The following is a 25,178-nucleotide window of genomic DNA, read 5'->3' on the forward strand; positions in this document are numbered from 1 at the left end:
CAAAGTGGGAGGAAATTAGGAGAACATACAGAATTCATAAATCCATTACCCTGGCTGGGATTTATACCTAACCATGAGTACAGAAGATGCTGTAAACTGTTCACATAATAGGCCTTTTCTTTTAGTTTACTGTTTTGTCAAGCCAAACAGGAGTACATGGCATGATGAGGAAGTCAGAACATAAACCCTAGAGATTCTTTTTCCTTAGTTAGCTTTCAATCCCGGAGAGATAGCCTTGAGCTTAAGTAATAATAATACCTGTAACATTTTCCGTGTAATGAAAAACTGCAAAAAAATGTCAAGGCATCCTTTTAATAGAGATGGAAACCAGTACGCTAGGTGTCCAGCGGAGATGATGCTGTTTATTTTTATTTTTGAAAAGAACTATGGGGCTTTTCTTTTTAATGTCTGAGTAACTGCTTAGTTAGATGCATACACAAACACACACATATATATATATATATATATATATATATATATATATATATATATATATATATATATATATACACATACATACACATACATATACACACATATATACACATTGTGGGGTACAGCCCGGACACAGACAGGTAGACACGTTCTTTCTCCACACACGTGTTTATTTATAATCCTAATTTACAAATAAAGTGCACAAACCCAGTGCCGCAACACCAATCACCCCTTCAAGTCCTGGCCGCATGACAATGCCTTGCTCAGTCCTCAGACCGCCTCTACTCCTCTCCTCCGAGCTCCATCCACTTCCATCCCTTTTATGTATGCCCGGATGGGCTCCTGGTGCTTCCTGAGGAGCTTCCGCCGACACACCCCCATGTGGCGGAAGCACCAACTGTGAAGCCGGAACTCCTCCGGGTGTTCCTGCTCCTCTTCCCCTCAGCACTTCCTGGTGTGGCGGAAGTGCTGGGCTCCAGGTTTCTTCAGGCACCGGGGCTCCACCTGGCGGTGGCTACGGGCCCCTACAGGGTTGGGCTTCCAAGCCCGTTACCCGAGGCCACCAACAAAACCAAGGCGGTTGCCCCCTCGTGGTCGGGAGGAGGCACCAGCCCTCCTCTGGTCCCCTCGGGCGTCCCGGCTGGGGTCCACCCCCAGCCACCCGTGACAACATATACAAATACAAATATACACATATACACATAGACATATATATACACACATACATACATATATACACATACACACTCCTTTTTGTTTCTGCCATGTGTAATGTTGAGGGATTGGCGCATACGTATATGCTTATGCATTTACGCCTGTTTTATTAAGTTCAAAATAAGCAATCAATTTTGTATTTCTATTTTTCGCTACCTTTAAAGCTTCTGCTTCTTCGCCCTCTTTAAATTGAATCATATTCTGTCCTGATAAATTAATCATTAATAATTCAACAGAATAACTTTGACCATTCATTGGCAATTCCATTAAATACCACCCACTTTCTGTTGCACTGACGTACCGAGTATCTAAATATAGGTATGCTTGAACGTCATCCTGAGACTGTTCTTTGGATAAAGCTACGTGTATTTTATCGTGCCCTTTATGAATGTACTTGTAGATGTACTTAATACTCATTTACGATGCACAATACTCAACATTAATATGACAATTAAATCGTTTGAGCAAATACAGGTTATATGGTACCAATCATTGAATTATCGATCATCACAATTTTACCATCTTTCTTTCTGTGATAAGTGTGTTGTTCGTGACAATTATCTCGTAGGCGATAATCAGGAAAGCCTGATTGAATCTTTTAAATGTGGTCCGTGAGACATGTATTTAATGACTTTGTACCATAATTCAGGATAGGTTTCTCTGTTTGGAATTTCAGCACAGACAAACCGATCTACATCATCAGCAGTTAATAATTTATTTTGCAAAGTAACCAATAAATGCATGTGAGGTAAACCCCGTTTTTAAAATTTGATTGTGCAAATGTATGCTCTGATTTGACAGAAACACTGTTTCGATTCGATATTGCATCGCTTCTTTGTGTTCATAAATATACATTGACCGAATTGTGGTGTCTTTGAAATTAAACTTGTCGTAGCTTTATTATTGCGGGACCACAGATTCTCATAGCGCACGGTCAATTATTATGTAAATCAACGTTTTGAGCATTGAATGATGTAAATGCGAAAAGATTATTGTAGATTCAGATATTTTGTCTGTAGTGTTTGTGGATTTCACTTTCACCAAACAACAAATCTTTTAATTCATCCGGATACGCCTCTTCATTGGGAAAAAGCACTACTTTTCCCTGATGGCAACATGAATTAGACATTCTACAAGTCTGCGACTTAAACTTTAAAGCCTTACAATATCTATCAATATCAATACCTACGTCCATATATTCAATCTCTTTTTGCTGTTCTGTTATTTCACCAAATAATAATTGCTTATGCAATCTTTACTATCTTTCTTTTAATACTTTCAAATGTAACTACTTTCATATTCTTTAACTTACTCTGCATGTGTATTGCGCCAGCATTTTTTTGAGCCTTTCGAATTCCACTGCTTTCATAATCTCTAACCTACTCTTCATGTGTATCACACCAACATTTTTGAATGTCTTTATTAACTCTTTCATTTCTGACCCCAATTGGACCTAGAGGTTTTCAATTCCACTTGGTCCAGGCTGATTATTACCTTCCTTATTTTCAGAATTTGCACATAGATTATTATTGTTCTTTTTAGCATTCTTTTTTGCCTTCTTTTCTCTCCTGCTCTTCTTTTCACACTGCTCAAAGTTCAATAAATAATACATACAAAAGTGTTTATGTGGAGGTTAAAATCAATAAATAGAAAAATTCATTAAAAATAAGGTTAAAATAACGCAGTGCAGGAAACTCATTAAAAATCTGCACTGATGCCTCTCCGGCTTATCCTATGCGGGCCTTGCAGCCTGGAGAGCGGTCAACCAACAGATGCAGACACCCTTTTCATCTGGCCCGTGTCCCCACTGCCAATCTCACAGCATCCAAGGGCAACCACTGTGCCCTGATCTGCCCAAACTGCTGGCAATCCAGACTCCACCCAGCGCGGGCACTCTGTACTCCCATCATTTCCATCTCAAAGTCTCCACAGCATAATGGTCGCTCCTGCTCCGAAAGACACTCAACAGGAGCAACCCACAGTCCCCTCCTGAGTGATGGCCACTCACTCCTCCTTGGGGCTCTACTCCTATCCACTTGCTTCCACTCTGTTCACCAGCTTATTTCCTCTCTCTTTTTCCTGCCTGCTCCTTCTCCCATCTTTTAACCTCCGCTCTCTTTTCTTGACTCTTATTTTTGCGCTCCCCTTTATAGAATGGGGAGCTGTTGCAGGTGCCATCGCCTGATTGCCACCCCGGGCTGATAATAAGGCAGTCAGACTGCCCTCATGTGCCAGCAAGGTAACGCACGGACAGCTGACTGCCTCGCACCAACCCGGAAACGGGACATCTTCACAGTAGACCATTCGCACCTGCTCCCACTCCCCATTATTTATTTATTTAAAATAGCCAGTTTTTTCACTATATCACAAACTGGTTTTGACATTTCTTCCTATCCCTAATTAAGAAAAGAACACAAGAGGTAAGTAGGTAAATTTCATTTTAGGTGATCTGAAAACATGATAAAACACCATGTCACTTACAAATAAATACATTTATAAAATTCATAGATTATATGAAACTGATTGGATTTTTGATATTTTTGGTGTCATGAATGGTTGAGAGAGTTGATTTTTAATTTAAGTGTAATATACTAAAGCTAATTTAAACTGAAGTAGTGATAGCAGCTAGTTTCCCCAAACAGACGCTAGTAGGCTTCTAGGGGACATCAGATATGTTTAAAAAATACACTTTAAAAGTGTTTATGAAGGCTTGCCTGGGAAACTATTATGGAATAAGGGAAAGGGCATATTAATGAAATCACTTTAGTCAGGGTATCCACCTGTCAGAGGCAAATGAAAGTTAAATAAAGTCCAAGGACAACTGCAGTGCCCTGGTGGTTTGTTTGTCTAAATTTCCCTTCCTTGTGTTGCTGAGCAAATCAGTTTCAGCTGAATCCATCACCACCAGTGTGAATAAGCCTGCCCACATGTGTCCAGCGTCCCACACTTTGAACAGCAGAAGGGGGAAACCCTGCACACTGGTTTTTGCACTTGGGCTTCTGAGGAGTCATTTAAAAGTGATGAATGTGAAACTTGGCTTCTTTGCTCTGTGAACACTCCCTGCTTCTCTCTCAAAGGCATTTCTTTTCATTCAGGTTGAGAAGGTTCACTAACCATAAAACAGAAAAAATTTACCTTTTTAGATATGCAGGCCACACAACTTTCTAAAGTCTCATGCCTCCTGCTGCTGTGGTGTGCTCTCCTCAGTATTTCCTTCTTAGGCATGGCTTTTTATGTGATAAGAGAAGGCAGCAGCTCCAGAATAGTCAACAATGGGATCCAAAAGGTAAGAATGTGAGGGATATTTCTTTACAAAATTAGAAGAAAAAGTTTCATTACATTTGTACATATTGTTTGAGCTAGGCTGAAAGATTAGATGTCTGTGTTGCAGCTTTATGACATTTTTGATGACAAGGCATTGTTATTATGAGGGTCATATTTAGCCCTCCCTTGGCTTCTGTTTAGGTTTTAATACACGTGGTTCTTGCACATATATTTTGAAGAAGAAATTTAAGCTGGTGGGGATTTCAGTTCACTCTTGCTGAAAAGATTTAGTTGTTTGCAAACTTGTCTCTCAAGCAGAGCTACGCTCGGCTAAAAATAGTCTTCTTCAGACCTGCTTTCACACTCTCCACTTGTTTCCTGTACCTTTTAAACAATTTTGCACCCTACTGTTCTGCAGAAACAGATCTTCTGCTTGTTAGCCTGAGTAACACACTGTAACGCTCCTGTATGCAGTAACTAAAGGTGACTTGTGAAACTTTTCAAAGGAAGTTCTCTACATTTAAAATGCAATTGGTTTTAAGTACAAGCTGCATGCTTCTTCATTGCTTTAAAAAGATGCAGAATCATATGTTGTGCAGGATTTACTGTAAAAGAAAGGCTATGGAGGAAACACGCTAAGTTCTTTCAGTGTTCAAACATATTGTAGCCAAGTACAGAAAATCAGGAACAGAAAATGTGTAGTTCCTTGTACTTCTCTTTGCTTCAAAATAAACAAATGATTTTCTGTTGCTACCACCATTCACTTTTGTTGGGGAGCATTATGTGAGTAAATGCAAGCTTTTATAAAAATGTAAGGTAACGTGTGCTACACACAAAGTTTCAAGAGTGAATTCACATAAAGCAATGTACTTAATAAAAAGCCACAACATCTTAGGACAGATCCTTCTTTACAAATGACTACAGTTCTGAAATGTGCTTTGCTGGTAAGGTTTAACAAAATTTCATTTTACTATGTGTTTACAGACTCGTTTATTATTGCAATGCATGGAAAGTCATAAATATAACTTATATATTGAAATCAGTAAGACATAATTAACTAAACAGTTTTTATTTTCATTTGCAGACTTATAAAAAGTTCTATATTTAAGGAGTATACTTCACTTAATTATATACAGTATATACTGTATATATATATATATATATATATATATATATCATTTGCATTGTTTATTTTTGTATACTATGAAGTCATTATTATTCTTATCTAATTTTAATATTTGTAACTATGGTATCTTGAAAAGAACTTTGAGCTACATCCATTGTATGAAAATGTTCTGTAGAAATAAATGTTGCTGTTGTTTTTGCAGTTCCTGCCACTGTGCGCTTTGGCACTAATTTTATGAATATTTTATATATACATGGATAATACATGTCTATAATGATTGGCTGTCTCAGTTACACTCTGTAACTAAAAGGAAGGAGAACTATGTAATTCCGACAGACTGACTTTACTAGAATCATTGAAGTGTAATCTGTTTGTACTGTAAAATTCAGGTATTCTCTAAATAACCAACTCTGAACCAGTGTCCTTTTACTAGGATTGATTCATTATTCTAAGGGATATCTAGTTAAAGTCTCTTAAGTATAACTGGTGTTTCCTATTGTATAAGATTTTCTGGTGTTTATAAAGGTTACTCTCCTGTAGATTGCATTCTGATCCCAGATTATGTCATTTTCTGTGTGTTTATCCTTAGGGTATTCCAGTTTATCCTTTATATTCAAAATATCTGAGGGTTTGGTTAATTGGTGACTCTAAACTGATTCAAGGTGAAGAAGCTGCCCTCAATATGCAGATCTGAGCCCTTATTTTATTTTGATGCAGCCAACATAGATTTTAGCCGCTTGCAATGAGCAGTTTCAGTAAATGAATGAATGGATGGTAATTAGAAGCTTTGTGCCAACAATGTAGTGAAATACACGTGTGCACAGTAAAGCTTGAGTCGAGGAAAGCAAAGCAACTTCCTTAGTATTACAGAATGATTTGTAAAACTTGGAACTTTCAGTCCATTACTAGATCATTAAAAACCGAGCCAAGAGTCAGTTGGAAACTGTTAGTAAAGACAAGCCTCATAAATGAAAAGCATAAAGGTGTGTGACCAGATACATAATTAGGCTAAGCTTCCTAAAATTGCTTCTTATTCTTTTTATTTTCAGCTGTACTCTGTATATTAAAATCCAAAATTGCACTAATATGGGACAAAAGCCACAGTCATCTACCATTTCATTTAAGTCATATTCTCATAAGTATAATAAGTTTAAAAAAAACAAAGCATTATATTTCCATATTCATGTATAGCATTTTATCCAAAGAAAACCTGGCATGGATAAAATCTAAAGAGAATATAGGTTGTGAGAATATAGTTTAAAAACAGAAACACTTTCACAGTGCATAAAATAATGAGCCTTAGATATATATATATATGTGTGTGTGTGTAAAATGATGTGGATTTCTCTTTAATTGAGGGTGCGAATCACCGAAACATGTTGCTAAAAAAAGTTCTTGAAAAGTCCCACTGATCTGAAACTGAGAAAAACTGTTAATTTGAAAGTGTACATCAGGTCTTTTCCTGCATGTGCACCACAAAGAATTGTTTGGGTCTTTAAATATACAAACTTGTAAATGTTAACTTTCTGCCTGTTGCTATATGAGAGTGGTATTTTTTGTGGTGTGTTTAACTACATCTGGCTTTCCTATTGCTTAGTTTCGCTTGCTTTGCCAGTGTTTTCATTTGTGCTTCATCTTGAAAAAAGCTATGTGAAAAGTTGATAGAAAATATATAACTATCATAATCTATATAACTATCATAATCAAAAAAGTTCAACTGTATAGATAATTTCAGTTATGCTCAATAATGTATTTGCTTGATTAGGTTTTTCATATACTTTGTTATTTTTAATGGTTTTAAATTATGTAATTGTTTGCTTTTGTAAAGTACCTTCTGACAAGGTTTATAACATGTACAGTATAGGTATATATACACAGATAAAAAAATTGTCTTCTAGATTTAATAAGACTCATGGTTACAACCAAATGTCTGTGAAAAGCTACTTAGAAAAGAAAAGTCCTGATTAAGTGACTAAGAGTTTTGACATTTGCAGTACTTGTGTACTACAGTAACTAAAAATCAGATAAGCAGACTATCTAGAAAGTTTAATTTTCAGAATAATTTGACTAGAATAGGTAGAAAGATACAGGTAATGGTCAATTTTAACAACAAAAAAGACTGCTAAAAGTTTTAATGCTAGAAAATGACAAGCTAAAATTACTGCTGCATAAGGCCTGAGAAATAAAGAAAACCACAAACCTAAAACAGCAATGAGATATTTGCTCTTTGCTGCAGTAGAGGAAAATAAAAACCAAACTATTGTGTAGGTGGAAGAGCTGATGTGATAGATATCAGTGTGTTGGGTACTGTACGTACATTCAGTGGTATGTTGGTCATACAAAATAATCACCTAAAGACATGATGCTATGTTTAGAGTGTTAAACATTTCAAGTTTTAAAATTAAAAGTAGGCATTCAGTTGGTCTGATTAGCTAAAAGCTAAGTTGGCACTGCATCTCATTTGCATACACTTGGCCTTCAAATGCATGACTTGGTAGTCTGTTTCAGATTCCTGAGACCCTTTATGTAAATGGGTGTCCCCCGGCTTCTGTCTTAAATGTACTCTGTCTTCCACCACTGTCTGCAAGTGCGTAATTCACTATCTAAATGAAATGATTCTGATGGATTACTATGATGGATGCCTCTGACAGAAAGAATTGTTGAAAATCTGGGTTAGGTCACAACATAGCCTCATCTGCTCAGAACTAACAAGGCTTGATTCCTTTATCCTCTGAAAGTTGGACTGTCTTCTCCAGCATGCACTTTGTTGTTTTCTGCACTGCTTCTGGGGCTGATGAGCAGGACATTATACAATACTTCAAATCTGTTACTTTACTGAATTGTAAAATCTGAGCGTAATGTCTCTTGATTCATATACTACAGTTTTCACAGTATATCTGTATGCTTGCATGGGTAATATTTCTCTATGAGTTAGTATTAGAGTTAAAATGTGACTGACACCTCCAAGCTGTTTGCCACGTGCTGCAATTACCTTTACAGCAATTTACTGCTTGTAAAAGGCAGCAAAGACTATATGTAGATACTGTATGTGACGCAGGTCATCTTACAGCCGAAATCAAACCTTCACATCTTTAGAATGTAGCAGAAAACTACAGAATCTAGAGAAGTCTCGCACAGTCACAGTGAAGACATGCTTCAGGGACAATTTCCACAGTAGCAATGTCTGCAGTAATAATGCTTTGCATGCAGTGCTACCAAAACTTCATCAACTTATGAAACTCTTCAAGGAGCCACATTGGTGACAGCATCTGGTGAAAGTGTCACAAATAACCCTGGATGAGATGTCATTCCATTACAGGAGACAATCAGTCTTAATCATAAGGGACCAATTCCCTGTCATCATGTAAGCCTCTGTTCTTACATTTGAGGTGTGGGGTGATTATTTTCCAGTGAATAAATCATGTAGATGTCAGGGAAACCTTCAGATTCCCCAAAGACCGTGAAAAAGGCACAAATCAAACCCAAGTCATTGGAGCTGTGAGGTAGCAGAGCCATCCATCTTAACAATAGTGTAACAGATAATTATAAAAATTGGACAATTACGAATATAAATATGTAAAAAATATTGTCATCTAAAACATATTAGTGCATGATCAAGAAAGTTTATTGGTAAAATTACAGGTTATGCTAATATTCATTTTAAACTGCTATTACCACAGAAGATTCTTTGCAAAAATATTTTTGTATTCTGTTAAAAGTTTCGCTCAGTTTTGTAACTGAATTTTTAAAAGGTACAGATGGCTAATAGAAGTCAGTGGTTTCATAAGAACAACTGACTGATTTTGATGTGTATCTATAAACAATACATTTATATTTGTTTGCTTGGCAGACACTTCTATCTAAAGTAACTTATAATCAAGTAGTTAGTGTACAGAACAGTGTTTCCCAACATTTTTTTCTGTGGTGGCATATTTTTTATAACCAAAAGTATCCCATGACATACCACTATACAGTTATCCACAAACACATTATTATCTTATACACATCTTCAAATGTCCAAAGGGGGAGAACAAGCAGAGAAGCTGGTGAAGAAGCAGCTCTGAAATTGGCGTTCGCAGCCACAGCACTTAGTGAACACTTCGGTCTCATCTCCCATCTGCTTTGTCCTTTCGCTCACCCCTCTAAGCCTAAGAGTTGACTCATATGCCCACTTTCCACCGGCCACATGAGATGCGCTGGTGACCACACACCCAGCCAGATGGATTCTAGCAGCCAGGTGTTGCGTCCGAAGTGTTGGGTCTGCAACATAGCGATCATGGAGCTGTTTTTATGTAAGCTTCTCCAGGTGGTTCTATCCTCTTCAGATAGGTCTTCACTACCTGAGGAGCTTGTGCACCTCAGATTTATACTACCTGGGTAGCTCTCATGGCAGACCACTGTGCCGCAGCACACTGGTTGAAAAACACTGGTATGGAATGACTTCTGATTTCATTCAAAAGGTATTTTCATTTCCACTCATCTCTTGCCTTGTAATAGCAAGCATATAAAATATAAAGAGTTTTCAGTTTATTTTGCACTTGAAAAAAGTTGATCTTGAATCAACTGTTACAATACACACTATCTCTGAGATGCTAGAGAATATAAATATTTAAATGCCTATTTATGCTACAAGAATAAAGGCTATTTTCGTAATTATAAACTATGTAGTTTTTGTCATATCACTTAAAAATAAGGGGGAAAATTCAAAAGGATTTTTTTTGCATGGAGAACATTTTGTTATAAATTCCCCTTATCCAGTACATGACACCTGTTAAATAGTATTTTTCAGTCAAATATTACAAAACATCTATAAATGTATAATAAATAAAAGAAAACCTACATAGAAAGTGGAAAATATTAGTGGGAGTAGTTATGCAGGTGGTTCAATGCCTTGCATTGCACACTGAATGCAACTTTATGAAAAACAACAAGGAAATTCCATGGCATTGCAGATCTATAAATAAGTGTTTGTGTTTAAAGGCTTAGAAAAGAAATCCTAAAATTAGAAAGTACAGATTTAAAAGAACCATCTTAATATTACTCACATAGGTGGTGTGAAGCAGTCTGAAGTTCACAGCTCTTCGTGAAAAGACAATATGAGATTTACCCAGGTAACCATGTGAAAGAAAGAAAGAAAGAAAGAAAAATTGTTGTGTTGTACAAAAGTAGAGATGAGCCGCTTTAAGCTTAATGCTGTCTGTCCCCAGTGGTGTGTACCATCAAAGTAAACACTTTAAAATCAGCATTCATAAACATTCACATTAGGGACAGAACAAGTTGAGATTTTTTCTGGGTCAGCCAATGTTTCAAATGTTACTAAAGGTTAATTCTGTCATAGCCGATCAAATTTGTTTGTAGCCAATAAGAAACTTACTGAAAGGGTTTATTAAGTTTTACAGATCCAAAGATCTACCCATTCATTAACCTTCATGAATCAGGTTTAATACAGTTTTAAATTTATAAAGTTAAGTGGAAATAGGCTAATAAGGCAAGAGCCAATACTGGACAGGATACTAATCCATCACAGTGCTCCCTTGGGTATACATCCATGACAGGTCAAAAAGATCATGGATTGGATAAAATGTATTTTTAATTTGACATTGTTATTACTATTAATTAATTTTTAGTGATCTCTTTAAAGGCATGAACCCTAACTCTATTGATTAATTGCAAAACAGCATTTTCTGCTTTCATTTTTAACAGTGAGCAGATATGAATTAAGTTTCCTCCCACATTGCAAAGATACGCATGAGAAGATAACTGCAGAGTCCAAACTGGCATGTGTGAGACTGTGTGCATGGGAGTGCTTTGTGATTTGTCTGTTGCCCCTACCTGTATCATACTCAGCTTCAGCCTTCACAACTGTGACCTGTATTAAGAAGGTTCTAAAAGAAATATGGGCATTACATTAGCCAGCATTGCTACCTCAAAAGCTTTAGAAACCTGAATTTAAACCTCAGCGCAGTTATAGTCATTTAAGGTGCCTTCTCACATAATGCACAAAGCACCTATTTTGAAAGTCCATGTCTTTCTTTCTGGCCATCTGTCTATCCACATAAAATAACTCATCCTCCTTATAGGCCAGTTTTGTTGAGATCTTGCCCATCCTGTACTATTAGTGCTCCTGTTATACAGGGTGGTCCAGATCTAATTATGCAGATCCAGATCATCTGGATGACTTTGATTTATGCGGGGATGATTCCAGTTTGGCACGAAGACGATTCTTCATGTCGTCAGTTCGCACACTTCTCGATGGTCCGGGATTTTTCGGGTGATTTTCTATGTAATAAACTTAATAGGTTATAGCGTAATGAAATTGCATAATTAGATCTGGACCACCCTATATAATAAATCCTTTGCAAGTTCTTACTTGTTTATATAATTTTAACAAATTACTGAGTTTTAACTTTTATTAATAGCTAGATGGGGAACTTATTTCACTTCTTTTTCTCCTTTCATAGGGTAATATTGATACTGATTTTATGTTAGTATTGGTCGCATTGTATTAACAGATATTTTTCAATTGCTGATTATTGGATACTACTCAATTGGAAAATGAACAATTAATCACAGACCCTCCACCACTAACACCCATTAGATGTCATTTTCATATAATTTGAACTGCAATCTGCTGTGTATGAATGCTATTCAGCCACCACAAGTCTATTCTTGCTCTGTTTTTCACTCTATTGTAAAGTGTTGTTAAACAGCACACATTTAATGTAGTCTAGTATTACATGTAGCTGCATTCTATAGGTACTGTTACTTTTGAATATAACTCATTGTTAAAAAACTAATAAACATAAAATATAATAAATGACTATTGCATGAAGTAAATAAAAAATGTGAAATGCTCTAACTTTCATATCAGTTAACTACATCACTCAATGTACCAGACTGTTACGCCATTCATGAATTGCCTAATTTGTTTAATGTTCTCATTTGCATTAACTTTTCTCCAGATACTCTAGAGAAATAAACTCAGAAACATGTAGGTTAGGTAAAATAGTGATTCTAAATTTATGACAATAACTAGGCGTTTTTACTGTGATGGACTGAAGCCCCTTAATACTTCATACAAGTTATCTTTCCAATGCAATGCCTGTCAGGATAGGCCAGGAAGCCTAGCTATTTAGGCGAATCGTAGGTCTAGGGTTTCAGAGATGTAGCCTGGTGTACTTGGTCTAAAAATTAATCTACTCTTGTCTGACGTAGATGTGTTCTGGTTGTCAGTGTCAACTTCTTGCGTAGTGGCACTGGGGCTTGTTTTACTTACCAGTTACGCTGTACACTGTGCTCTTCCTGTTGTGTTTTACATCCCCTGTAATAAAACCTTTCTTGTCTTGTACTGTTTGGTTTATTTTGTTATTATTTGGTTGAAACCACATGAGCAATCTCTGCAGTCCATATATGATATAGACAGCAACACAGCTCACCATCTGAAGTTTGACCAGTTAAAAATACATTCTTATACACTTGAACCTAAAACCAAGATATTTCTTATTATGTTTATTTTTTGCAGTGTTTTCTCTTTTTGTAATAGGAATGACGAAAGTTTACCAAGTAACTGCATGCTTTCTAAAGGAGACCTAGATAGTGCTTGATTTACATCCAGTTAACTGAAGAAACAGTGCTTTTTACGTGATTGTATAGTTTGGTCTAATCATTGTGATGCTCATTGGTGATATGGTATGACAAGCAGGCAACTTCAGATCATTGTTCTTACAGCAAGCATTCTGGATATTTTTAGCTAATCAGTTGTGAAGCCCAGGGCATGTACAGGCACCCTATCCCCAACACAGACAGGCAAGACACGACTTTGCCATACAGCACATGGTTTATTTGCTCAAAACACAGTCCAGCAGAAGCCCATATTACAGTCCTTTGCCGCCCGTCCTTCCACCTCTACTCCTCCTCAAGAGCTTTGTCCACTTCCTCCCGACTCAGGCCATTGAATGGTGGTGACTGGCTTCTTTTATAGGGCTCTCAGAAGGAGTCCAGGTGTGGTGAAAGTGCTGCTAAATAGGGACCTGTAAATGTCTAGGTGCCCCTTCCATGCTCATGACCTGCGGTCCCGTTGTAAGCCAAGGAGGCTACTCTCTGCTAGTCGGGGGGAGAAACGGGCTTGGGAATACTCTCTACCCCAGTCCTTCCATACTCAGGTCATCGCAGTTGGGTAAGGGCTCCGGCCACCCGCCGCATAGTCCATGTCCACCCAAAAATGTGAAACTTGAGATGGGTAAGTAAATAGCTACTTATGCCAGTTTAAATATTTCTTTGGCTGCTCACATCTCTGAGTCCACTGATAAGGATTGTAACTGAATAGAAGCAAAGAGAAGCAAAGACTGGTTTGTCATTTTGCAACTTGTCCTCTGTAAGAATAAAGCATCTTGTTGAAAATGCCTGATCAACTTCAGAATGGGGAGGCACGGTGGCGCAGTGGTAGCACTGCAGCCTCACAGTAAGGAGACCTGGGTTCGCGTCCCGGGTCCTCCCTGCGTGGAGTTTGCATGTTCTCCCCGTGTCTGCATGGGGTTTCCTCCAGGTGCTCCGGTTTCCTCCCACAGTCCAGAGACATGCAGGTTAGTTGCATTGGCGATTCTAAATTGTCCCTGGTGTGTGGGTGTCCTGCAGTGGGCTGGCACCCTGCCCGGAGAGTTGTTTCTATCTTGCATCCTGTGCTGGCTGGGATTGCTTCCAGCAAACCCCCGTGACCCTTTGTTAGGATATAGTGGGCTGGATGATGATGATGATGAACTTCAGAATGATTTATAATATGAACTATACAAAAAATTCAGAAAACTACACTATACTGTATAAAATATGTATTTTTATCTCCTGTCCAATTAATCATATGTACACGTTGACATAATTGCAGATAGTAATTATTGAAAAATGTTATCACACTAAGTTTAAAATTTTGTGACATTTACAGAGTCAGGGATTTTAATGCTCTCTATCCTTCCTTCAGACAGGCTCTTAGGCAAGCTTTCAGGCTTTCGGTCACGCAACTGTCTTTTTTTTATGACGGAGGTCTGCATTTCATTGGCTTTCTAATATAAAAGTAGGGAAAAGAGAAGAATGACCTTTCAGAGGAAGGTTGTTGTTATTTCATTCAAGTGTGACTTGGTGTGAACATTTTTATTGACTTATAAAATGTGATTCTTTCTTTGTTTTGTAAATAACTTCCAGTTTACCAATCATAGTCAACTGCTTCTCTATTCAGCTGTGTTTACATTTTGCTGCAGTATTTTTGCTAAACAAGTCAAAATCATTGTTAAGTTAGAACTTCTAAAGTGCCTGTTCTGATACTTACAGAGCCACTGACAACTATATGATTTATTCTGGAAATACCCCTTAATGGAAGTTCAAGAAAGTGTAATCCGGGTGAAACTGTCTGACCCTGCTTTGTTTTTCGAGCATTTACTGGTAATTCACCAGTTTTCTTCTTCCAGGGATTTGAGACAAAGGAGTTGGTTGTTTGGTTTAGGGTGATCTGAAAGTTATTTTTCCTCTCTGTACCAAATTCCATTTAATTTCATATTAATGATATCTATTGTAAGCTGGATGAAATAATGTGTGGACTTTTTATTATTGTGTAAAAGGAATACAAGTAAAATGCACAGCAAAATAAATGTGTTTATTAATTACAATTATTTTATTTTCGTTTTTTTTTTCAGGTTGAAAATAAAACTGACTATAAAAAAGGTAAGTACTAATCAAAATTATGGTGATTATGATAAGTAATGTAAAAAATGTTGTTAATAGACATTAGTTTTTAAAATCTTTAAAGAAAATTATTCTGTTTATAAATATGTGGCACTTTATGTAAGTCACTCTAATTGTAAAGAGAACAGTTCTTCCCTTTCATATAATGGTAAGCCAAAAATATTAAACAAGGACGTAAACAAAAGTATCTGTAATGTTTATTCTGGAACAGGCATAAAAATGAAACATCCCTAACAGACTATAATACACAGGACTCTTTTTTATTTTGAGACAAAAGAAACACATTTTACATTCACCCAATTTCCACACCATTTCTCCATTTCATAATTGCAGTATTAAGGAGTAAATTAAGAAAACCAATTGATGGGAACCTGTAGACAGATTACTGGAGAATTTAAATAAAACAAAATGAAAACCCATGTAATATTTTCAAATCTGCTCCTGGTAGCATCAGGCTAAAGGCAGAAAAACACATGATGATGAACCAGGAATACATATTTACTCTTTCACTATAACAAAAAGCTGATTTGGATCAAAAATACTACAAAGTGTACATCTTTAACATTTATGTAGAAAACCATCATACCTGAGGAAAAGATAGACAGAGACACAGACTCAACACAGACAACAGACCTTGGATCCATGAACCAGAAGTTCTAACCACTGGCTACTATGAAATCCCAAAGCAAAACCCACATCCAAATATCAAATAAAAAAAATTAAATAATAAGTCTGTGGGGAAAGTTTATTATTGAGGAAAACCAATTTGACCACAATCATGCAATCTGACAATGTTTCATAATGAGAAAAGTCTAATAAAAAGGAAGCAAAAAACATAATTAACAAACAGTAACATTGAGGTATATAAGTATATTGCCAAAGGACATCTTTCAGCTTACTATAAATACACAATAATGTTAATAATAATAACATCATTATTATTAGTAGTAGCAGTAGTAATAATAACAATATTAAAATATAGTAAAATTTTAATAGTATAATAATCTTGGCCTCCCCGTGCCTGATCATTTGTACAATCACCAGCCTGATCACAGCCGTAATGAATGCTATGGCTATGAACCCAGGTCATATAATTGGAACCAACCCATTGGACATTATTCTCCATCACAGAAGCAAAAGGCAATGATTACTCACTGACATGTCAGCTACAGATGACAGAAACATATTCATCAAAGAGGTACACAAACTCAGCAAATACAAAGACCTCAAGATTGAGGTTTCACACATATGGAACACAAAGGCTAGTGTAATAAAAGCACTTGAAACTGTTTGACTAAGTCTCCAAAATATCTTGACGAACTGCCAGGTAAACCAAGTTCAACCCAGGGGCAGAATATCACCCTCTTCTAGACTGCCCACATACTTTGTAAAGTCCTGACCATTGCATAAAAGTTCTATTTTCTCACTCAAGCAACTCCATTATTTCTAATCTTAGTACAAAATCCAGGTAGCACTCTATGTTATTGTGCATTATTCAAGAGTGCTTTAATCTTTCCTTTGTGTACTGTAAAGTCAGTGAATCACGCACACTCCACTTACTTGACCCATACTGCAGACTGCAAGATGGCTTGAGAAGCTGTACAACCCCGTGGATTTCTGGTAAAAAAACAACCATTACAACCTGAGACAAAAAATAAAAATGGATTATAATAATAATAATAATAATAATAAGAGAGTAAGGGTAAGGGAGGAGTTTGCATGTTCTCCCCGTGTCTGCGTGGGTTTCCTCCGGGCGCTCCGGTTTCCTCCCACAATCCAAAGACATGCAGGTTAGGAGGATTGGCGATTCTAAATTGGCCCTAGTGTGTGCTTGGTGTGTGGGTGTGTTTGTGTGTGTCCTGTGGTGGGTTGGCACCCTGCCCAGGATTGGTTCCTGCCTTGTGCCCTGTGTTGGCTGGGATTGGCTCCAGCAGACCCCCGTGACCCTGTATTCGGACTCAGCGGGTTGGAAAATGGTTGGTTGGTTGGTTGGGTAAGGGATCTTTATTTGGAAAGCAATTTGATCACGACACTGGATTTAAAGCTAATACAGCATTTTATAAACAAGATTATCTTTCTTTTCTTCCAGATATGTTGATTGGAAAACTAGAGGGACGTAAGTATCTTTGAAAATATCTATGTTAAAAGGTGTAAATGTTTCAGCACTTCAATGGATTAAACTTTCTTTGATGGTGCAAATATGGTCCGTTTCATCTTTAAATTAATGAATGTCTTCCTTTACTACAGCTCTAGTACAGTACCAGTGTTAACCAATGCCTATAGTTTTTATATAGCGCCATACATTCATTAAATGTTTATTAATTTTACTTTTTTACGTATTTCAATCCATATTTTTTATGTACCCAGTAGCCAATTTACTGGGTACTCCGGTGTAAGCAGCTTGGATTCTTTGAGGCATAAACTCAACAAGATGCTGATTTTAGTCTTTAGGGGTTTTGGTTGGTGTTGATTCAACAGCATGACTCAAGCAACTCAGCTACATATTCTTGCTGTATAACTCCTGTTCCACCTTTCGCAATGGTGTTCTTTTGGATTGAAATCTGGAGACCAGGCAGGTGAATGGAGCAAAAAAAATTGAGCAAAATCTTTGTGTCATGTTGCAATGTCCTGCTGGAAGTATCGTGTTGGAAAAAGGATAGACCACCAGCCTATTCATTTTCTACCCTGAAGAGACTTTGTTAGCAGCTAGGTACACTGTGGCACACAAATTTATGTAGAAGAAACAAGTTTCACTCATACTCTGTACACATGAAAGTACTACTACCAATAATGAGCAGAAGTAGCACATCAATAGTGTCAACATTACAATTAAGGTATTTTTAAGTGACAAGCATTTGAATGACAAGATAACTATGATTGATGGACCCTACTTATTATAATATATATACTTGAACACATGCTTTTCTCCAAAAGCAAGATATTACTTAAACTTTACAAAAAGTTCTTTGCAAAGTCTTACCTATGCTTGCTAAATTCTTGACATAAGGACTAGAAACCTTGCAAGAATTTAGCTTAGCAAACATAACACAGTCAAAGACAGCAGTGGCGCTGCTGGTATAATTTTAGAACACTTAAAAAAGTCAATGATTATTAATTTTCAGGTTATATGTAACAGTGTGCTACAAATGCAGCTATCTTTCCATTCCCTGAACCTACTTCATCTAATATGTATTGAATGACAGCCATGGTATATCATAACAGTATCAGGGAGAAAGCACAAACCAACCATAGATGATTTGTGCTCATATAATCACACTTACAGTGGTGTGAAAAACTATTTGCCCCCTTCCTGATTTCTTATTCTTTTGCATGTTTGTCACACAAAATGTTTCTGATCATCAAACACATTTAACCATTAGTCAAATATAACACAAGTAAACACAAAATGCAGTTTTTAAATGATGGTTTTTATTATTTAGGGAGAAAAAAAATCCAAACCTACTGTGTGAAAAAGTAATTGCCCCCTTGTTAAAAAATAACCTAACTGTGGTGTATCACACCTGAGTTCAATTTCCGTAGCCACCCCCAGGCCTGATTACTGCCACACCTGTTTCAATCAAGAAATCACTTAAATAGGAGCTGCCTGACACGGAGAAGTAGACCAAAAGCACCTCAAAAGCTAGACATCATGCCAAGATTCAAAGAAATTCAGGAACAAATGAGAACAGAAGTAATTGAGATCTATCAGTCTGGTAAAGGTTATAAAGCCATTTCTAAAGCTTTGGGACTCCAGCGAACCACAGTGAGAGCCATTATCCACAAATGGCAAAAACATGGAACAGTGGTGAACCTTCCCAGGAGTGGCCGGTCGACCAAAATTACCCCAAGAGCGCAGAGACGACTCATCCAAGAGGTCACAAAAGACCCCAGGACAATGTCTAAAGAACTGCAGGCCTCACTTGCCTCAATTAAGGTCAGTGTTCACGACTCCACCATAAGAAAGAGACTGGGCAAAAACGGCCTGCATGGCAGATTTCCAAGACGCAAACCACTGTTAAGCAAAAAGAACATTAGGGCTCGTCTCAATTTTGCTAAGAAACATCTCAATGATTGCCAAGACTTTTGGGAAAATACCTTGTGGACTGATGAGACAAAAGTTGGACTTTTTGGAAGGCAAATGTCCCGTTACATCTGGCGTAAAAGGAACACAGCATTTCAGAAAAGAACATCATACCAACAGTAAAATATGGTGGTGGTAGTGTGATGGTCTGGGGTTGTTTTGCTGCTTCAGGACCTGGAAGGCTTGCTGTGATAGATGGAACCATGAATTCTACTGTCTACCAAAAAATCCTGAAGGAGAATGTCCGGCCATCTGTTCGTCAACTCGCTGAAGCGATCTTGGGTGCTGCAACAGGACAATGACCCAAAACACACCAGCAAATCCACCTCTGAATGACTGAAGAAAAACAAAATGAAGACTTTGGAGTGGCCTAGTCAAAGTCCTGACCTGAATCCAATTGAGATGCTATGGCATGACCTTAAAAAGGCGGTTCATGCTAGAAAACCCTCAAATAAAGCTGAATTACAACAATTCTGCAAAGATGAGTGGGCCAAAATTCCTCCAGAGCGCTGTAAAAGACTCATTGCAAGTTATCGCAAATGCTTGATTGCAGCTATTGCTGCTAAGGGTGGCCCAATCAGTTATTAGGTTCAGGGGGCAATTACTTTTTCACACAGGGCCATGTAGGTTTGGATTTTTTTTCTCCCTAAATAATAAAAACCATCATTTAAAAACTGCATTTTGTGTTTACTTGTGTTATATTTGACTAATGGTTAAATGCGTTTGATGATCAGAAACATTTTGTGTGACAAACATGCAAAAGAATAAGAAATCAGGAAGGGGGCAAATAGTTTTTCACACCACTGTAACTCTAACAGAGAAATCAGAACTTGCTAATAAACCAAGCATACATATATCATATATTTGGGGATATCAGAGGAGAAATTTAATGCTATGAGAAAAACAAAGCCTGCCCAAGGAAAATATGCAAAACTCACAGGCAGTGATAAGGCTGAGATTTAGGCTGCAGTTTCCTGGATTGGTTTGTCAGCAGTGCTAATCACTGTGCTGCCAAGCCACCCACTTCAAAGCCCCAAAACCAACACAGCAGAAAGATGTGCTTGATATCTTAATAAGAAACTGCAAAAGATTGGCTGGAAACAACAGGAACAAGAGATAAGCATTGGCTCTCTTACACACAAAGCTGTTTGACATGGCATTATGTTGCCCACAAGAACCTTAAAAAAGATCATCAGTACTGTCCTGAAGTGTGGCACACAGTCTCCAGAAAACATGGTGCAGCGGATACAGTACAAGTGGTATTTTAAAAATAAGTGTAGACGAAGAATGTTGCTGTGTATCTTAGATATATGTTAAAGCTTATTTTAAAAGTATTTCAACTTGCATAACATATATTTAATATTGAACTATACTTTTTAAAATTGAAATCATTTTTTTCATAATTTATATATTTTCTTTTACCTTTTTATACAGGCAATCATCAAAGTGTGCCTCTGATTCATGTGACAAGTGAGTGTGAATCATTGCTTACGTATTCTAGATATTGCTCGGCCATTTCATACTTGCCAAGAATCACAATTCCCAAATTTGGAATACATTCACTAGGCCAGTGCTTCCCAAACTTTTCCCCAGGACCGAGTTTGGGAAGCACTGCAATAGGCTGATATAAACATTGTCATGGTCAAAATGGTTGCATGTTTTGTTGTTATAATAATAATTATTATCAGCAGCAGCAGCAATTCCTAATTTGTTTTGGTTGACAATTGTAGAAATATGATAGAAAGTTATTGTCTTTTTTTTTCTTTGTCCTGCAAAGATATACAGTTTTGAACTTTAACTTGTGTGCAGACACAAACACATTTAAAAGTGTTTGGTGAAATTCTTTGTGGTTGTGTTAGTGTAAAATTTAATAGGAGCTAGAAAGGATCTGTAATGGGTTATTCCTGAGAATATCTGTGACATTTACATTAAGATTAAAACTTTTGATGTTAATCAGCATAACAGAGGAAAAAAAAAAGTCAAGGGTAAAGTCACTATTTTGAAAAGTAGCGTTATTTCTGGTCCACAGTGTTTTTATTCATATTTCATCATTTAGATTTAAATCCAATTATTTTTTTGGCAAGGGGATATCTCGGGATGTTTTTGGGAATTCATAGAATTTTATAAAACATGTTTGTATGCTACTGAGATATTTAAAGTGGTATTCTTGGTTGTTATTAGGCTGAAGAAGCAGAACTAAAAAATTACTGCTGCTACATGCTTTGGAGACATACATGTTCCTTCAAATTAATCTTTTTAATTTTTCTTCTTCTTTTATCTTCAGGACGTGACAAAGACCAATCACAATCATTTGCTAATCAGATAAAAATGGAAGGTAACCACATTATCATTCAAAAACCTGGATATTATTATGTCTACGCACAAACCACCTTTAAACTGAATAAGACAGGGCATCATTTGATCATGCAAATACTAAAGCAAACAAAGAGTTATAGTAAGTTTGTGGTAGTTAGTAACTCTGATGAAAAGCTGCAGTTTGACAAGGATGATAATATCTGGACACTTTCTCAAAACACAATACTTAAACTTGGAGAGGAAGATCGCCTGCAATTTCATGTGACACCAGAAGACAACATATGGTATAATAATATGCCCTCGAGCTTCTATGGAGCCTACAAAATTTCTGATGATTTCTGATGACTTCAGAGGAAGATAAAGTGTGGTTATAGCCTCTCAAAAAAGTCACTTTGTCTCTCTGTCTCTGCAGATTACAGAACTAACAGTTACCATCAGGGAAATGTATTCATTTATTTCCACTGTACCTCACAATATGTGAATTTTTTTGTATGATTTTCATTGTCCCTCCAAAGAAGGAATGACAATTGACTAGATAGCATGTATTTTTGCAGCTGATGTGAGCAGATATTATATTTTTATTTATTATTATTTTATGTCATAATGTGCACACCTTAAATCAGACATACTACAGTATGACCTCATTTCTTGTTTGGCTAAACACTTTGGTAGAAGAAAACAAGAACTTCTTAACATCAGCAATCACACTACCAACAAAGCTACTTGGATTTGCGCCTTTAGGTTAACATTTATCTGCAGTGCAAGCATTCTGTTTTATCTTTACAGCTGGTTATTTTACTGAAACCTTAGAAAGGCTAATAATTTCTGTGGAGATGAGACATTTCATTTGTGCATGTATATATCTTAAAGTAGTATAAATTGTAGGGAAATGTGCCTTAAAATTCTTTAAGATTGATTAAAGTGTATTCTAATTGTATTAATTAAAAATTGAAAAGAGTAATATTATTAATCAATAACAAGAATAGGTTAATATTAATAGATAGGCTTCCTTATCCTTATTTTAAAAAGAAAAAATAAATTACAGTATGTTATCTTCTATTCATCTATTGTGATTCCACCCAAAATAACTCCACACGTGAGAATCAACTGCTATTCCATGTAAGTCGTGCAATTTCGCTCTGAATAAGCTTTCTTTTTGTAACAGTTCATGCATTTTAAAACAGCAAAATATCAACTTAAATGAATTATGTGCTTGAAATACATTTGATACAAAAGTCAGATCAATTTAAAACTAAGCTTTACTTTATGATTATTTGAAATGCAGTGTAGGTGTCAGGAAATCCTATATCCAATGTGCACCATGCTGTGGGCCTTTCATGATTTTCCTCAACTTATTAACTTTTTTTACTTGCATGTGAATATAATATAAAAAGCAAATGAGCCCCACAGTAAGATCGACGTCAAGCTCAACGCAGTGGTCTAGCTAATATTCAACCTTAGAAAAGCAAATTAAGTTAATTCATCATTGTGTTGCAAAAATGTCAAAGTGTGACATACCATACACTAATTAAGAAAATGTACTAACAAAAAGCAAGGATTCTTTGAACGATTCTAGTTATTAAAAAGCAAACATGTTTTAAATATATTTCAGCTAGACAATTTTTAAATTAACAACTGATCAACATAGTGTTTTCAATATGTGGATAAAATGTTTGAATGGCTGCATTTTCAAACTGTTTTAATACTTAGATTGCTTGTGTGTATTGTCGATGTATATACTTTGCCCATAATGGCAGCAGTTCATTAACATGAGCAGTGTCGGTAAGAGAAGCTGTGGTAAATGACGTCTACAGCTTAACTCAACTTAACAGTTCGACTGCTCACTAAGACCGTTCTGTGCATCATTCAGTTGTTGGTTTATAGACTTTATTCTAAGTTAATTGCAGTAAATGCTGCTCTGCAATTCATTTTGAAAATGCTTATACATTGGACTGTCAATCTGCAGTAGGGATTCATTTTCTCCTATCATAAAATGTTTTGTTCCTGCCCTATGTTACCAATTGGACCGATATTCTGCTAATCAAATCTTCTATTAGTATGATGTCAAGAGCATTTTAGCCAACATTTATGGAACTAACTAATAGTGTTCACTTAAATGGATTTTGTGTTCATGTATGTAAATGTTTTAATAATTATAGTTTGCTAGTACTGTTTTTTTTTATTTGTTAATCGGGGTAAGCAATCTGAAACTGTCTTTAGTGAAGAGCACTATATAAGAATAAGCTGGAATGGACTGAACGTCCTTATCACCTTTCTCTGAGTTCTGAGGTTTCCTCCTTTCTAGTGAAGTGATACCATACAATGTGGCCATGTCTTTGACTTTGCATGGCAAACTGTGGACATATTTTTCTATTTCTAACTATTTTGCTCCAGTAATGGGCTTCTACTTCCATTACGTGAGGCAGCATGTGTTTGGGAAACCAATATATAGATGGATGAACGCTTAACTGAGTGATAAAAAGGAAAATGTGAATATTATCCTTGCTGTTTAAAATATAAATGCTCCAATGAACAATTATTATTTATTATGCATTTGTAATACTGCTTTGTCATTAATTAGCAATATACTGTATGTACTACTGTTTAGATCTCAGATAAAATATAGTACCTTTGTATACTGAATGACATGGTGGCACAGGTGGTTGAACCCTTAGAATGGAGGGTCTTGGTTTGATCTTAACTCCCTCTGAAATTCCCTTTAGTTGGATCTTTAAATTAATTCTGTGAGTGACTGTCAGTTTGTGTGTGAGTGTACTCCACTCAGGAATGGCATTCTGTCTTGCACTCCAGACAGTCATTTTCCTTTCCTTCTGCCATGGATAAGCAGAATTGAAAAATAGATGGCTTAATGAATGCAAAGGTGGTAGCCTTAAATTTATCTAACTTTGATCTCTCAGGTCAATTTACTATTAAAGAAGCTTTGAATATTGTGATAATTTAATGACCTTGTATCACTTTTACAGAAAAAGCTACAATTCCTTTTTCATCATCATGTCCCATGTCAACCAGTTCTGTACAGGTTTCATCTTTCAGTAATATATCAATTATAATATGTGAATTACCTGTAGGCAGTAGTCACATTTCGAAATGTCTTCACAACTGTTTTTCTGTTTATATGAGATTATGAGATGACGTGATTGAAATATTTTAAATTATTAAAGGAATTGGTACAGTGGATCTCAGCTGTTATTTTAAAATGAGTTCAACAAGAACACAGTGGGAAACTTGGTAAGGGTACAATTTGCACAAACTCTCTTCACACAGAGAGACATAGACACATGGAATAAGTTACGAAGTTCTGTGATCGACTTTGGGATTTTAGGGACATTCAGTACTGGACTTGGTGTCATTTTGGAGAAATGAAGTGGATAGAATTGGCAAGCTTTGTTGGTCTGAATGTTCTAGTCAAAAGTTTCAAATGTGCCTATGTATGTAGTACACAATAAAAGAAATTATATTGGTTATGACAAATAATTGTGCCTCAGATTGTTT

The 25,178-nt window shown here is 36.4% G+C and overlaps 1 protein-coding gene across 2 annotated transcripts; it reads left to right on the forward strand.

The window, feature by feature from the left end:
- The first annotated feature begins 4,204 nt into the window (after positions 1-4,204).
- On the forward strand, positions 4,205-23,818 carry LOC120539009. 2 transcript variants are annotated; one of them, XM_039768685.1, is made up of 5 exons: positions 4,205-4,435; positions 15,220-15,247; positions 17,358-17,384; positions 20,784-20,819; positions 21,634-23,818. In XM_039768685.1, the coding sequence occupies exons 1-5, from the start codon at positions 4,295-4,297 to the stop codon at positions 22,005-22,007; spliced, it is 606 nt and encodes a 201-aa protein (XP_039624619.1). In that variant the 5' UTR covers positions 4,205-4,294; the 3' UTR covers positions 22,008-23,818. The 2 variants fall into 2 exon arrangements, with proteins under 2 accessions (XP_039624619.1, XP_039624620.1); XM_039768686.1 differs by lacking the exon at positions 4,205-4,435 and adding an exon at positions 5,203-5,357.
- The last annotated feature ends 1,360 nt before the right edge of the window (positions 23,819-25,178 follow it).

This window comes from Polypterus senegalus, chromosome 11 (genome assembly GCF_016835505.1).
Source record: "Polypterus senegalus isolate Bchr_013 chromosome 11, ASM1683550v1, whole genome shotgun sequence".
Taxonomy (NCBI): domain Eukaryota; kingdom Metazoa; phylum Chordata; class Cladistia; order Polypteriformes; family Polypteridae; genus Polypterus; species Polypterus senegalus.